The 12,500-nt window shown below is 46.3% G+C and overlaps 1 protein-coding gene across 1 annotated transcript in view; it reads left to right on the top strand.

Annotated features, from left to right (window-relative positions):
- Window positions 1-12,500, top strand: part of LOC121847038 (netrin receptor UNC5A-like) — a 275,293-nt gene that overhangs the window by 194,276 nt on the left and 68,517 nt on the right. Inside the window, exon 11 of the mRNA XM_042326336.1 lies at window positions 11,857-12,090. Within this exon, the coding sequence (XP_042182270.1) occupies window positions 11,857-12,090 (234 nt within the window). The remainder of the gene's footprint in view (window positions 1-11,856; window positions 12,091-12,500) is intronic.

The following is a 12,500-nucleotide window of genomic DNA, read 5'->3' as shown; positions in this document are numbered from 1 at the left end:
ACATGGGTGAATACCCAAAACACTGGCGCTAAAACCAACCCAAAACCTAGACGCACACTGGACAGCGAAAAACCCGAAACCAAAACACGATACATCACCAAACGTAACGACGACCGCCGAGCGCCACCCGAACAGGAAGGGGAGCCACCTTCGGTGGCAGCTAGTAGACCGGGGACGACGACCGCCGAGCGCCAGCCGAACAGGAAGGGGAGCCACCTTCGGTGGCAGCTAATAAACCGGGGACGACGACCGCCGAGCGCCACCCGAACAGGAAGGGAGCCACCTTCGGTGGCAGCTAGTAGACCGGGGACGACGACCGCCGAGCGCCACCCGAGAGAGAGAGAGAGAGACAGAGAGAGACAGAGAGAGAGAGAGAGACAGAGACAGAGAGAGAGACAGAGAGAGACAGAGAGAGACAGAGAGAGACAGAGACAGACAGAGAGAGACAGAGAGAGAGAGACAGACAGAGAGAGACAGAGAGAAAGAGAGAGAGAGAGAGACAGAGAGAGAGACAGAGAGAGACAGAGAGAGACAGAGAGAGAGAGACAGAGAGAGAGACAGAGAGAGAGAGACAGACAGAGAGAGACAGAGAGAGAGAGACAGAGAGAGAGAGACAGAGAGAGACAGAGAGAGAGACAGAGAGAGAGAGAGACAGAGGGAGAGAGAGAGAGAGAGAGACAGAGACAGAGACAGAGACAGAGAGAGACAGAGAGACAGAGACAGAGAGAGACAGAGACAGAGACAGAGAGAGAGAGACAGAGAGAGACAGAGACAGAGAGAGAGAGAGAGAGAGAGAGAGAGAGAGAGAGACAGAGGGAGAGACAGAGAGAGACAGAGGGAGAGAGAGAGAGACAGAGAGAGACAGAGACTGAGAGAGAGAGAGAGAGAGAGAGAGAGAGAGAGAGAGAGAGAGAGAGAGAGAGAGACAGACAGAGAGAGACAGAGAGAGAGACAGAGAGAGAGAGAGAGAGAGAGAGAGAGAGAGAGAGAGAGAGACAGACAGAGAGAGACAGAGAGAGAGAGTGATAGAGCAGAGCAGAAGTCACAATCAGATGAGCTCCTGCATTTTTCAGCATTTTCTTTAAAAAAGATAGATTAGGAGTTAGATCAACTTTGATTTTTTGTCAGGAACACATACTGGATTCTACCCTCGACAACATAACCCCCACTTCAAATCAAAACTTAAAACCTACAACCTGATTTTGGACGGAATTACGGAATCACCTGGAAAGTTCACAACTACCAAGATGTATTTCTCTATACAGCAAATTCTCTGGAAAACAACAGAAACCTGAAAACACCATCCAACCTGGAACTGACTTGATACAGCTTCAAATAGCACTGACGTGTCAAGTGAGAGGTGTCAAAGCCCATTAGCCCAACAATGGCAGGAGAGTCACACAGTCTACCCCAACCAAATGGAGAGGCCTTAGAAGCTCCCTCCCGCTGTTCAGAGGCAATTAAAATACAGTACCCTTTGCAAGTAAAGAATGAAAAGGCAAGAAAAGATTACAAAATGAAGCTCCTTATGGAAAATCAAGAGACACTTTTTGCTGACTATTACAAAAATGGGAACATCAGCAACCTTATCTTCCACACAAACCATCCCCTGGCATGGCACAGTGCTATATTAGCACACTACCCCTCTGTCACGAGAGGGGGGATTAACGAGGGGTGGAAACTCAGAATACTTGACAACGAGGACTCTGAGTTAAGTAATATAAATATCTATAAGTCCGGAACAGTAATGGTACAGAGTAACCACAAACAGTTTCAGCTGGACTTTCACCTAATCAAAGAATTAGCCCAGCAGGAGAAGCTCTCCCTTGATAAAGATACCCCCACCCCGAGAGGATCAGACCAGACCTCTTCATTATGTAACCCCACAGATGAGCAACCCCAGCGGAGGGTCAACCTCCCAGCACAGATTACCACTCCCTCATTGAAATGAAGGACAAATTCACCCAGCTGGAGATAAGGCAGGTGGAGCTGGAACAGCAGGTGATTACACTTCAGTCAGCACAGACCCAGACAACAGTCCAGCACAACAACAGCCCCTTAACCAGACCCGGAGAGCTGGAGGTGGACAGAGACATATCTGCACTTTGGACAGTAGTGAGACAAATACAACAGGAGAAAGAGGAGCAGAACAGAGCACTAGAGGAGAGTATCAGACTGCTGGTGGAGGAGAGGTTGAGGGGGATGGAGGAGAGGGTGAGGGGGATGGAGGAGAAGTTGAGGGGGATGGCGTGTGACAGAGAACAACCCACTAGAGAGGTGGCCACCCCCACAGAGAAGCCAGCAGAACAGCCCACCTCAGCACCCAACAAAAGTCTCGACACCACAGCAGAACAGTCCACACCAGACCCTGACCATAGAGTCGACAGCACAGCAGAACAGTCCACACCAGACCCTGACCATAGAGTCGACATCACAGCACAACAGACAAATGAAGAACCCCAAGCCCAGAGGCTCTCACCCCCTCTGAGCACCCCCCCCCTGTCAGCCACCCTGATAGCCCTTCTGTCAACCCCCCCCACACCCACTGAGGACAAACACAAGACACAGATTGTACTACTTATGGACTCAAATGGGAAATATATAGAAGAAAAAAAAACTTTTTCCCAAACACAGTGTGTCTAAACTCTGGTGTCCAAACACCCAGCGCGCCCTAGACCTTCTGTCTGAGGCCAAACTAGGCTCACCCAGCCACATAATAATACACACAGGCACAAACGACCTGAGAGCACAGCAGGAAAGAGTGGCCACAGCACTGAAGGGAGTGATTGAAAAGGCTTCTTCTACTTTCCCCAACGCACAAGTGGTTATCTCCACCCTGCTACCACGAAAAGACTTCCACCCCGCCACAATACAGCGGGTAAATGCAAGTATTTCCCGTGACTGTGCCTCAAAACCAAACGTTTTCCTGGCCCACCACTCCACCCTGGATTTGAACAGCCTCTATGACCAGGTCCACCTCTACAAGGCAGCAGTGCCCACCTTTGCCCGAACTCTAAAGGACATCGCTCTCAAACGTATCCCCAACACTTCACACAGGAGCAACAGATCAATAGACACCCCACCCAGACCACCCAGACCAGCGAGACCCCCTCCCAGATCTGCAGGACCCCCCCCTGGACCTACACATAGAGGACCCACACCAAGAGGAATTACATCCAGACCACAGTACACCCAGACACATCCACACCCCCACCCCAACCAATCAACACCCCCCACACGTCAACCATGCCCACACTCCATTTAGGCCCCCTCAGATCAGACCTATGCCACTCCTGCCCACCCCATGCACCCCACCCCCGCAAAGAGGGCCTCAACATGGAAGCCACACATACGCCCAGGTAGTGAGCGGGCAAACAGTCCCAACCCCCACTCTCACACTCGCCCAAGCCAATGGCACGTACCAGATGCTCAGCAGGCTCTGCTCACACTTACTGGCCTGAGGCCAAACCACGACCAACAACATTGGACACTCTATGGAACAAAAGCCTTCACTATATTATCCTGGAATATCCAAGGCCTGAGGTCATCTGCCTTTGGCCTAAAGAGCAGAAACCCGGACTTCACCAAAGAAATCGGTAATACAGACATTGTCATCCTGCAAGAAACCTGGTATAGAGGAGATGGACCCACTGGTTGCCCTCTAGGTTACAGAGAGCTGGTAGTCCCATCCACCAAACTACCAGGTGTGAAACAGGGAAGGGAATCAGGGGGTATGCTAATTTGGTATAGAGCAGACCTAACTCACTCCATTAAATTAATCAAAACAGGAACATTCTACATTTGGCTAGAAATTCAAAAATAAATTATCCTAACAGAGAAAATGTCCTCCTGTGTGCTACCTATATCCCCCACTAGAATCCCCATATTTTAATGAAGACAGCTTCTCCATCCTGGAGGTGGAAATCAATCATTTCAGGCCCAGGGACATGTACTAGTCTGTGGCGACCTAAATGCCAGAACCGGACAAGAACCTGACACCCTCAGCACACAGGGGGACAAACACCTGCCTGGAGGTGACAGCATTCCCTCCCACATATGCCCCCTAGGCACAACTATGACAACATAACCAACAAAACGGGTCACAACTCCTGCAGCTCTGTCGCACGCTGGGTATGTACATAGTCAACGGTAGGCTTTGAGGGGACTCCTATGGTAGGTACACCTATAGCTCATCTCTTGGCAGTAGTACTGTAGACTACTTTATCGCTGACCTCAACCCAGAGTCTCTCAGAGCATTCACAGTCAGCCCACTGACACCCCTATCAGACCACAGCAAAATCACAGTCTACTTAAACAGAGCAATACTCAACCATGAGGCATCAAAGCCAAAGGAACTGAGTAACATTAAGAAATGCTATAGATGGAAGGAATGCAGTTTGGAAACCTACCAAAAAACAATTAGGCAACAACAAATTCAATCCCTTTTAGACAATTTCCTGGGTAAAACGTTCCACTGTAATAGTGAAGGTGTAAACTTGGCAGTAGAAAATCTTAACAGTATATTTGACCTCTCAGCTTCCCTATCAAATCTAAAAATCTCAAATAGAAAACCGAAGAAAATTAACAATAATGACAAATGGTTTGATGAAGAATGCAAAAATCTAAGAAAGAAATTGAGAAACCTGTCCAACCAAAAACATAGAGACCCGGAAAACCTGAGTCTACGCCTTCACTATGGTGAATCACTAAAACAATACAGAAATACACTACGGAAAAAGAAGGAACAGCATGTCAGAAATCAGCTCAATGCAATTGAAGAATCCATAGACTCTAACCACTTCTGGGAAAATTGGAAAACACTAAACAAACAACAACACGAAGAATTATCTATCCAAAATGGAGATGTATGGGTAAACCACTTCTCCAATCTTTTTGGCTCTATAACAAAGAATAAAGAGCAAAAACATATACATGATCAAATACAGATCTTAGAATCAACTATTAAAGACTACCAGAACCCACTGGATTCTCCAATTACATTGAAAGAGTTACAGGACAAAATAAAAACCCTCCAACCCAAAAAGGCCTGTGGTGTTGATGGTATCCTCAATGAAATGATCAAATATACAGACAACAAATTCCAATTGGCTATACTAAAACTCTTTAACATAATACTTAGCTCTGGCATCTTCCCCAATATTTGGAACCAAGGACTGATCACCCCAATCCACAAAAGTGGAGACAAATTTGACCCCAATAACTACCGTGGAATATGTGTCAACAGTAACCTTGGGAAAATCCTCTGCATTATCATTAACAGCAGACTCGTACACTTCCTCAATGAAAACAATGTACTGAGCAAATGTCAAATTGGCTTTTTACCAAATTACCGTACAACAGACCATGTATTCACCCTGCACACCCTAATTGACAACCAAACAAACCAAAACAAAGGCAAAGTCTTCTCATGCTTTGTTGATTTCAAAAAAGCCTTCGACTCAATCTGGCATGAGGGTCTGCTATACAAACTGATGGAAAGTGGTGTTGGGGGTAAAACATACGACATTATAAAATCCATGTACACAAACAACAAGTGTGCAGTTAAAATTGGCAAAAACACACACATTTCTTCACACAGGGTCGTGGGGTTAGACAGGGATGCAGCTTAAGCCCCACCCTCTTCAACATATATATCAACGAATTGGCGCGGGCACTAGAAGAGTCTGCAGCACCCGGCCTCCCCTGCTAGAATCCGAAGTCAAATGTCTGCTGTTTGCCGATGATCTGGTGCTTCTGTCACCAACCAAGGAGGGCCTACAGCAGCACCTAGATCTTATGCACAGATTCTGTCAGACCTGGGCCCTGACAGTAAATCTCAGTAAGACCAAAATAATGGTGTTCCAAAAAAGGTCCAGTCACCAGGACCACAAATACAAATTCCATCTAGACACTGTTGCCCTAGAGCACACAAAAACTATACATACCTTGGCCTAAACATCAGCACCACAGGTAACTTCCACAAAGCTGTGAACGATCTGAGAGACAAGGCAAGAAGGGCATTCTATGCCATCAAAAGAAACATAAATTTCAACATACCAATTAGGATCTGGCTAAAAATACTTGAATCAGTCATAGAGCCCATTGCCCTTTATGGTTGTGAGGTCTGGGGTCCGCTCACCAACCAAGACTTCACAAAATGGGACAAACACCAAATTGAGACTCTGCACGCAGAATTCTGCAAAAATATCCTCCGTGTACAACGTAGAACACCAAATAATGCATGCAGAGCAGAATTAGGCCGATACCCACTAATTATCAAAATCCAGAAAAGAGCTGTTAAATTCTACAACCACCTAAAAGGAAGCGATTCACAAACCTTCCATAACAAAGCCATCACCTACAGAGAGATGAACCTGGAGAAGAGTCCCCTAAGCAAGCTGGTCCTGGGGCTCTGTTCACAAACACAAACACACACTACAGAGCCCCAGGACAGCAGCACAATTAGACCCAACCAAATCATGAGAAAACAAAAAGATAACTACTTAACACATTGGAAAGAATTAACAAAAAACAGAGCAAACTAGAATGCTATTTGGCCCTACACAGAGAGTACACAGCGGCAGAATACCTGACCACTGTGACTGACCCAAAATTAAGGAAAGCCCTGACTATGTACAGACTCAGTGAGCATAGCCTTGCTATTGAGAAAGGCCGCCGTAGGCAGACATGGCTCTCAAGAGAAGACAGGCTATGTGCTCACTGCCCACAAAATGAGGTGGAAACTGAGCTGCACTTCCTAACCTCCTGCCCAATGTATGACCATATTAGAGAGACATATTTCCCTCAGATTACACAGATCCACAAAGAATTTGAAAACAAATCCAATTTTGAAAAACTCCCATATCTACTGGGTGAAATTCCACAGTGTGCCATCACAGCAGCAAGATTTGTGACCTGTTGCCACGAGAAAAGGGCAACCAGTGAAGAACAAACACCATTGTAAATACAACCCATATTTATGCTTATTTATTTTATCTTGTGTCCTTTAGCCATTTGTACATTGTTAGAACACTGTATATATATATAATATGACATTTGTAATGTCTTTACTGTTTTGAAACTTCTGTATGTGTAATGTTTACTGTTAATTTTTGTTGTTTTTCACTTTATATATTCACTTTGTATGTTGTCTACCTCACTTGCTTTGGCAATGTTAACACATGTTTCCCATGCCAATAAAGCCCTTGAATTGAATTGAATTGAATTGACAGAGAGAGAGAGACAGAGAGAGAGAGAGAGAGACAGAGAGAGAGAGAGAGAGAGAGAGAGACAGCACAACTTCCACAAAACTGTGAACGATCTCAGAGACAAGAAGAACCATCGAAATATATTTTTTTCAATAATTGATGTGAGAAAGAGTCAGAGAAAGGGAAGTAGAGGGTAAGAGAGAAGAAGTTAGTGTCAGAACGATGAGGATGTGAAACGGTTTCTCTCTCCTCTGCTCTCCAGTCAGAGAAACATAGACATTATTAGATTAGATTAGAGACTCTATTGAGGTTGCATAGGGAAATGAACTGTGTCCATTCTGATGCTATTGATGCAGATTATCTAATTGATTATCTAAATCTGTACATGGACCATTTTGGCTGTAGCCAGGTGGGTTGAAGCTAAAGGCCAGCTTGTGAATGTTTGGCATCAATCAAAGTTTATTCATTAGGTCATTTATTGATTTTAATCAGGCTTTAAATGCGCTTATCTGATAGATTAAATGATCAAAGACTTTTCATTGTCTTCAAATGCTACGAAATCAACAACTATCAACTAAAAGAAACAGGGCATTAAAATCCCTTTTTTTGTTTTGTGTCCATCAAAGCTTATTTTTAGGTTTAGGTCATTTATTGATTTAATCATCTCACTGATAACAGGATCAACGGACAGCTTCTATGGATCTTTTATTTATCCAATGCAGCATAAACCAGTTAAAAACAATAGCAAGTAGCAAAGTAAAGCAGTACTCCTGTATAAGCCTTAGTGTCTCGTCTAGGTCTGTTGAGATGTTGGTAATTGTGCTGTTCTGGCAGGTAGAGCTGTTGGTAATTGTGCTGTTCTGGCAGGTAGAGCTGTTGGTAATTGTACTGTTCTGGCAGGTAGAGCTGTTGGTAATTGTACTGTTCTGGCAGGTAGAGCTGTTGGTAATTGTACTGTTCTGGCAGGTAGAGCTGTTGGTAATTGTACTGTTCTGGCAGGTAGAGCTGTTGGTAATTGTACTGTCGGTAGAGCTGTTGTAATTGTACTGTCAGGTAGAGCTGCTGGTAATTGTGCTGTTCTGGCAGGTAGAGCTGTTGGTAATTGTACTGTCAGGTAGAGCTGTTGGTAATTGTACTGTCAGGTAGAGCTGTTGGTAATTGTACTGTCAGGTAGAGCTGTTGGTAATTGTACTGTTCTGGCAGGTAGAGCTGTTGGTAATTGTACTGTTCTGGTAGAGCTGTTGGTAATTGTACTGTTCTGGCAGGTAGAGCTGTTGGTAATTGTACTGGCAGGTAGAGCTGTTGGTAATTGTACTGTTCTGGCAGGTAGAGCTGTTGGTAATTGTACTGGCAGGTAGAGCTGTTGGTAATTGTACTGTTCTGGCAGGTAGAGCTGTTGGTAATTGTACTGTTCTGGCAGGTAGAGCTGTTGGTAATTGTACTGTTCTGGCAGGTAGAGCTGTTGGTAATTGTACTGTTCTGGCAGGTAGAGCTGTTGGTAATTGTACTGTTCTGGCAGGTAGAGCTGTTGGTAATTGTACTGTTCTGGCAGGTAGAGCTGTTGGTAATTGTACTGTTCTGTCAGGTAGAGCTGTTGGTAATTGTTCTGGCAGGTAGAGCTGTTGGTAATTGTTCTGTCAGGTAGAGCTGCTGGTAATTGTTCTGTCAGGTAGAGCTGCTGGTAATTGTACTGTTCTGGCAGGTAGAGCTGTTGGTAATTGTACTGTTCTGGCAGGTAGAGCTGTTGGTAATTGTATTGTTCTGGCAGGTAGAGCTGTTGGTAATTGTACTGTCAGGTAGAGCTGTTGGTAATTGTACTGTTCTGTCAGGTAGAGCTGTTGGTAATTGTTCTGGCAGGTAGAGCTGTTGGTAATCGTTCTGGCAGGTAGAGCTGTTGGTAATTGTACTGTTCTGGCAGGTAGTGCTGTTGGTAATTGTACTGCTCTGGCAGGTAGAGCTGTTGGTAATTGTACTGTTCTGGCAGGTAGAGCTGTTGGTAATTGTATTGTTCTGGCAGGTAGAGCTGTTGGTAATTGTACTGTCAGGTAGAGCTGTTGGTAATTGTACTGTTCTGTCAGGTAGAGCTGTTGGTAATTTTTCTGGCAGGTAGAGCTGTTGGTAATTGTACTGTTCTGGCAGGTAGAGCTGTTGGTAATTGTTCTGGCAGGTAGAGCTGTTGGTAATTGTGCTGTTCTGACAGGTAGAGCTGTTGGTAATTGTATTGTTCTGGCAGGTAGAGCTGTTGGTAATTCTTCTGGCAGGTAGAGCTGTTGGTAATTGTTCTGGCAGGTAGAGCTGATAGTAATTGTTCTGGCAGGTAGAGCTGTTGGTAATTGTTCTGGCAGGTAGAGCTGTTGGTAATTGTTCTGGCAGGTAGAGCTGATAGTAATTGTTCTGGCAGGTAGAGCTGTTGGTAATTGTACTGTTCTGGCAGGTAGAGCTGTTGGTAATTGTACTGTTCTGGCAGGTAGAGCTGTTGGTAATTGTTCTGGCAGGTAGAGCTGTTGGTAATTGTGCTGTTCTGACAGGTAGAGCTGTTGGTAATTGTATTGTTCTGGCTGGTAGAGCTGTTGGTAATTCTTCTGGCAGGTAGAGCTGTTGGTAATTGTTCTGGCAGGTAGAGCTGATAGTAATTGTTCTGGCAGGTAGAGCTGATAGTAATTGTTCTGGAGGTAGAGCTGTTGGTAAGCTTGTTCTGGCAGGTAGAGCTGTTGGTAATCGTTCTGGCAGGTAGAGCTGTTGGTAATTGTACTGTTCTGGCAGGTAGTGCTGTTGGTAATTGTACTGCTCTGGCAGGTAGAGCTGTTGGTAATTGTACTGTTCTGGCAGGTAGAGCTGTTGGTAATTGTACTGTTCTGGCAGGTAGAGCTGTTGGTAATTGTTCTGGCAGGTAGAGCTGTTGGTAATTGTACTGTTCTGGCAGGTAGAGCTGTTGGTAATTTTTCTGGCAGGTAGAGCTGTTGGTAATTGTACTGTTCTGGAAGGTAGAGCTGTTGGTAATTGTACTGTTCTGGCAGCCAGCTCTCTTCATAGTTCTCTTCCTCTCTTTCTCTCACGTCACCTCTCTGAACTCATTCCTCTGGCTGAGGAATCTAATATTTATTGGATGTTACATCTCTCCTCTCTCTCCGTTCTCTATCCGTTCTCTCTCTGTTCTATCTCTGTTGTCTCTGTTCTCTCTCCTTTCTCTCTCTCCTGTCTCTCTCTTCTTTATCTCTGTTCTCTCACTGTTCTCTCTCTCTGTTTTCTCTGTTCTCTCTCCTTTCTCTCTATTCTTTCTCTCTCTGTTCTCTCTGTTCTCTCTCTTTGTTCTCTCTCTTCTTTCTCTCTCTATTCTCTCCTTTCTCTCTCCTTTCTCTCTATTCTTTCTCTCTCTGTTCATTCTGTTCTTTCTCTCTCTCTCTGTTCTCTCTCTGTTCTCTCTCTCTGTTCTCTCTCTCTCTCTCTGTTCTCTCTCTCTCTCTGTTCTCTCCTTTCTCTCTCTGTTCTCTCTCTGTTCTCTCTCTCTGTTCTCTCTATTCTCTCCTTTCTCTCTCTGTCTCTATTCTTTCTCTCTCTGTTCTTTCTGTTCTCTCTCTGTTCTCTCCTTTCTCTCTGTTCTCTCTCTCTGTTCTCTCCTTTCTCTCTCTGTTCTCTCTCTCTCTCTCTGTTCTCTCTCTCTCTCTCTCTGTTCTCTCCTTTCTCTCTCTGTTCTCTCTCTCTCTCTCTGTTCTCTCTCTCTCTCTCTGTTCTCTTTCTCTCTCTCTGTTCTCTCAGTATTGTTGCCAGGAAATTAGATTTCATGTCAATTGATTGCCTAGATCCGAACTATGTAGTTGATTGTCAATGTTCTATAGGTCACTGTCCTCACATACTGTATATACTCCGCCTGACCCCATAACCACACACCCTCTGTCTGACCCCATAACCACACAACCTCCGTCTGAACCCATAACCACACACCACTCCCCCATGACCCCATTAACCACACACCACACTTACCCCCCACTACCACACACCCCCCCATACCCCATAACCACACACCCTCTGACCCCCCACTGACCCACACACCCTCCCCTGACCCCATAACCACACACCCTCTGACCCCACTACCACACACCCCCTGACCCCATAACCACACACCCTCTGACCCCACTACCACACACCCCCCATCCCACTCTGACCCCACTACCACACACCCTCCCACTGACCCCATTACCACACACCCTCCCCCATAACCCCACCTCCCCTGACCCCATTACCACACACCCTCTGACCCCACTACCACACACCCCCCCACTGACCCCATTACCACACACCCTCTGACCCCATAACCACACATCCTCCCCCTGACCGCACTACCACACACCGTCCCACTGATCACATAACCACACACCCTCCCACTGATCCCATAACCACACACCCTCCCCTGACCCCACTACCACACACCCTCCCCCTGACCCCACTACCACACACCCTCCCCCTGACCCCACTACCACACACCCTCCCACTGATCCCATAACCCCACTTCAGCCTGTCTATCCCCAGGATGGGCTCCAGATGGGTGAAGCACTCAGAGCCGTACTGCTGTCTCAAACACACACACACAAACACACACACAAACACACACACCCGGCCCCTAACCCCACACCTCTCTCTCTATCCCCAGGACGTCTTAATGATGGGAGAGGAGTTGATCTCGGAGCCGTATTACTGTCAGTTGGAGGCAGAGACGTGCAGAGTGTTCTCGGAGCAGTTGGGTCGTTTCTCTCTGGTGGGAGAATCTCTAAACATGTCCGCAGCTAAGCGTCTCCGTCTGGTGCTCTTCTCTGACGCATACTGCTCTACCCTAGAGTATAACATCAGAGTCTACTGCATGGATGATACACAAGATGTCTTCAAGGTAAGGAACCTAGATACACACACAACTGTAGAACCCCACAGAGGTGTTGTTTCATCCACACACCTTTAGGGGGCCAGGGGAGAGGGGGGGCCAGGGGAAGAGGGGGAGAGTGGGCCAGGGGGAGAGTGGGCCAGGGGAGAGGAGAGAGGGGCCAAGGGAGAGGGGGAGAGTGGGCCAGGGGGAGAGGGGGAGAACCACACAGAGGTGTTGTTTCATCCACACACCTTTAGAACCACACAGAGGAAGCTTGAATGATCTAGTGTGTGTGTGTGTGTGTGTGTGTGTGTGTGTGTGTGTGTGTGTGTGTGTGTGTGTGTGTGTGTGTGTGTGTGTGTGTGTGTGTGTGTCTGTCTGTCTGTCTGTGCGCACCCAACTTAAAGTACCCCTCCCCCTCTATGAGCCCTTGTCAA

Source organism: Oncorhynchus tshawytscha, linkage group LG08, assembly GCF_018296145.1.
Source record: "Oncorhynchus tshawytscha isolate Ot180627B linkage group LG08, Otsh_v2.0, whole genome shotgun sequence".
In the NCBI taxonomy this organism is placed as follows: Eukaryota; Metazoa; Chordata; class Actinopteri; order Salmoniformes; family Salmonidae; genus Oncorhynchus; species Oncorhynchus tshawytscha.
Note: the sequence above shows the minus strand (reverse complement) of the source record. Positions and strands in the feature narration are given on the sequence as shown.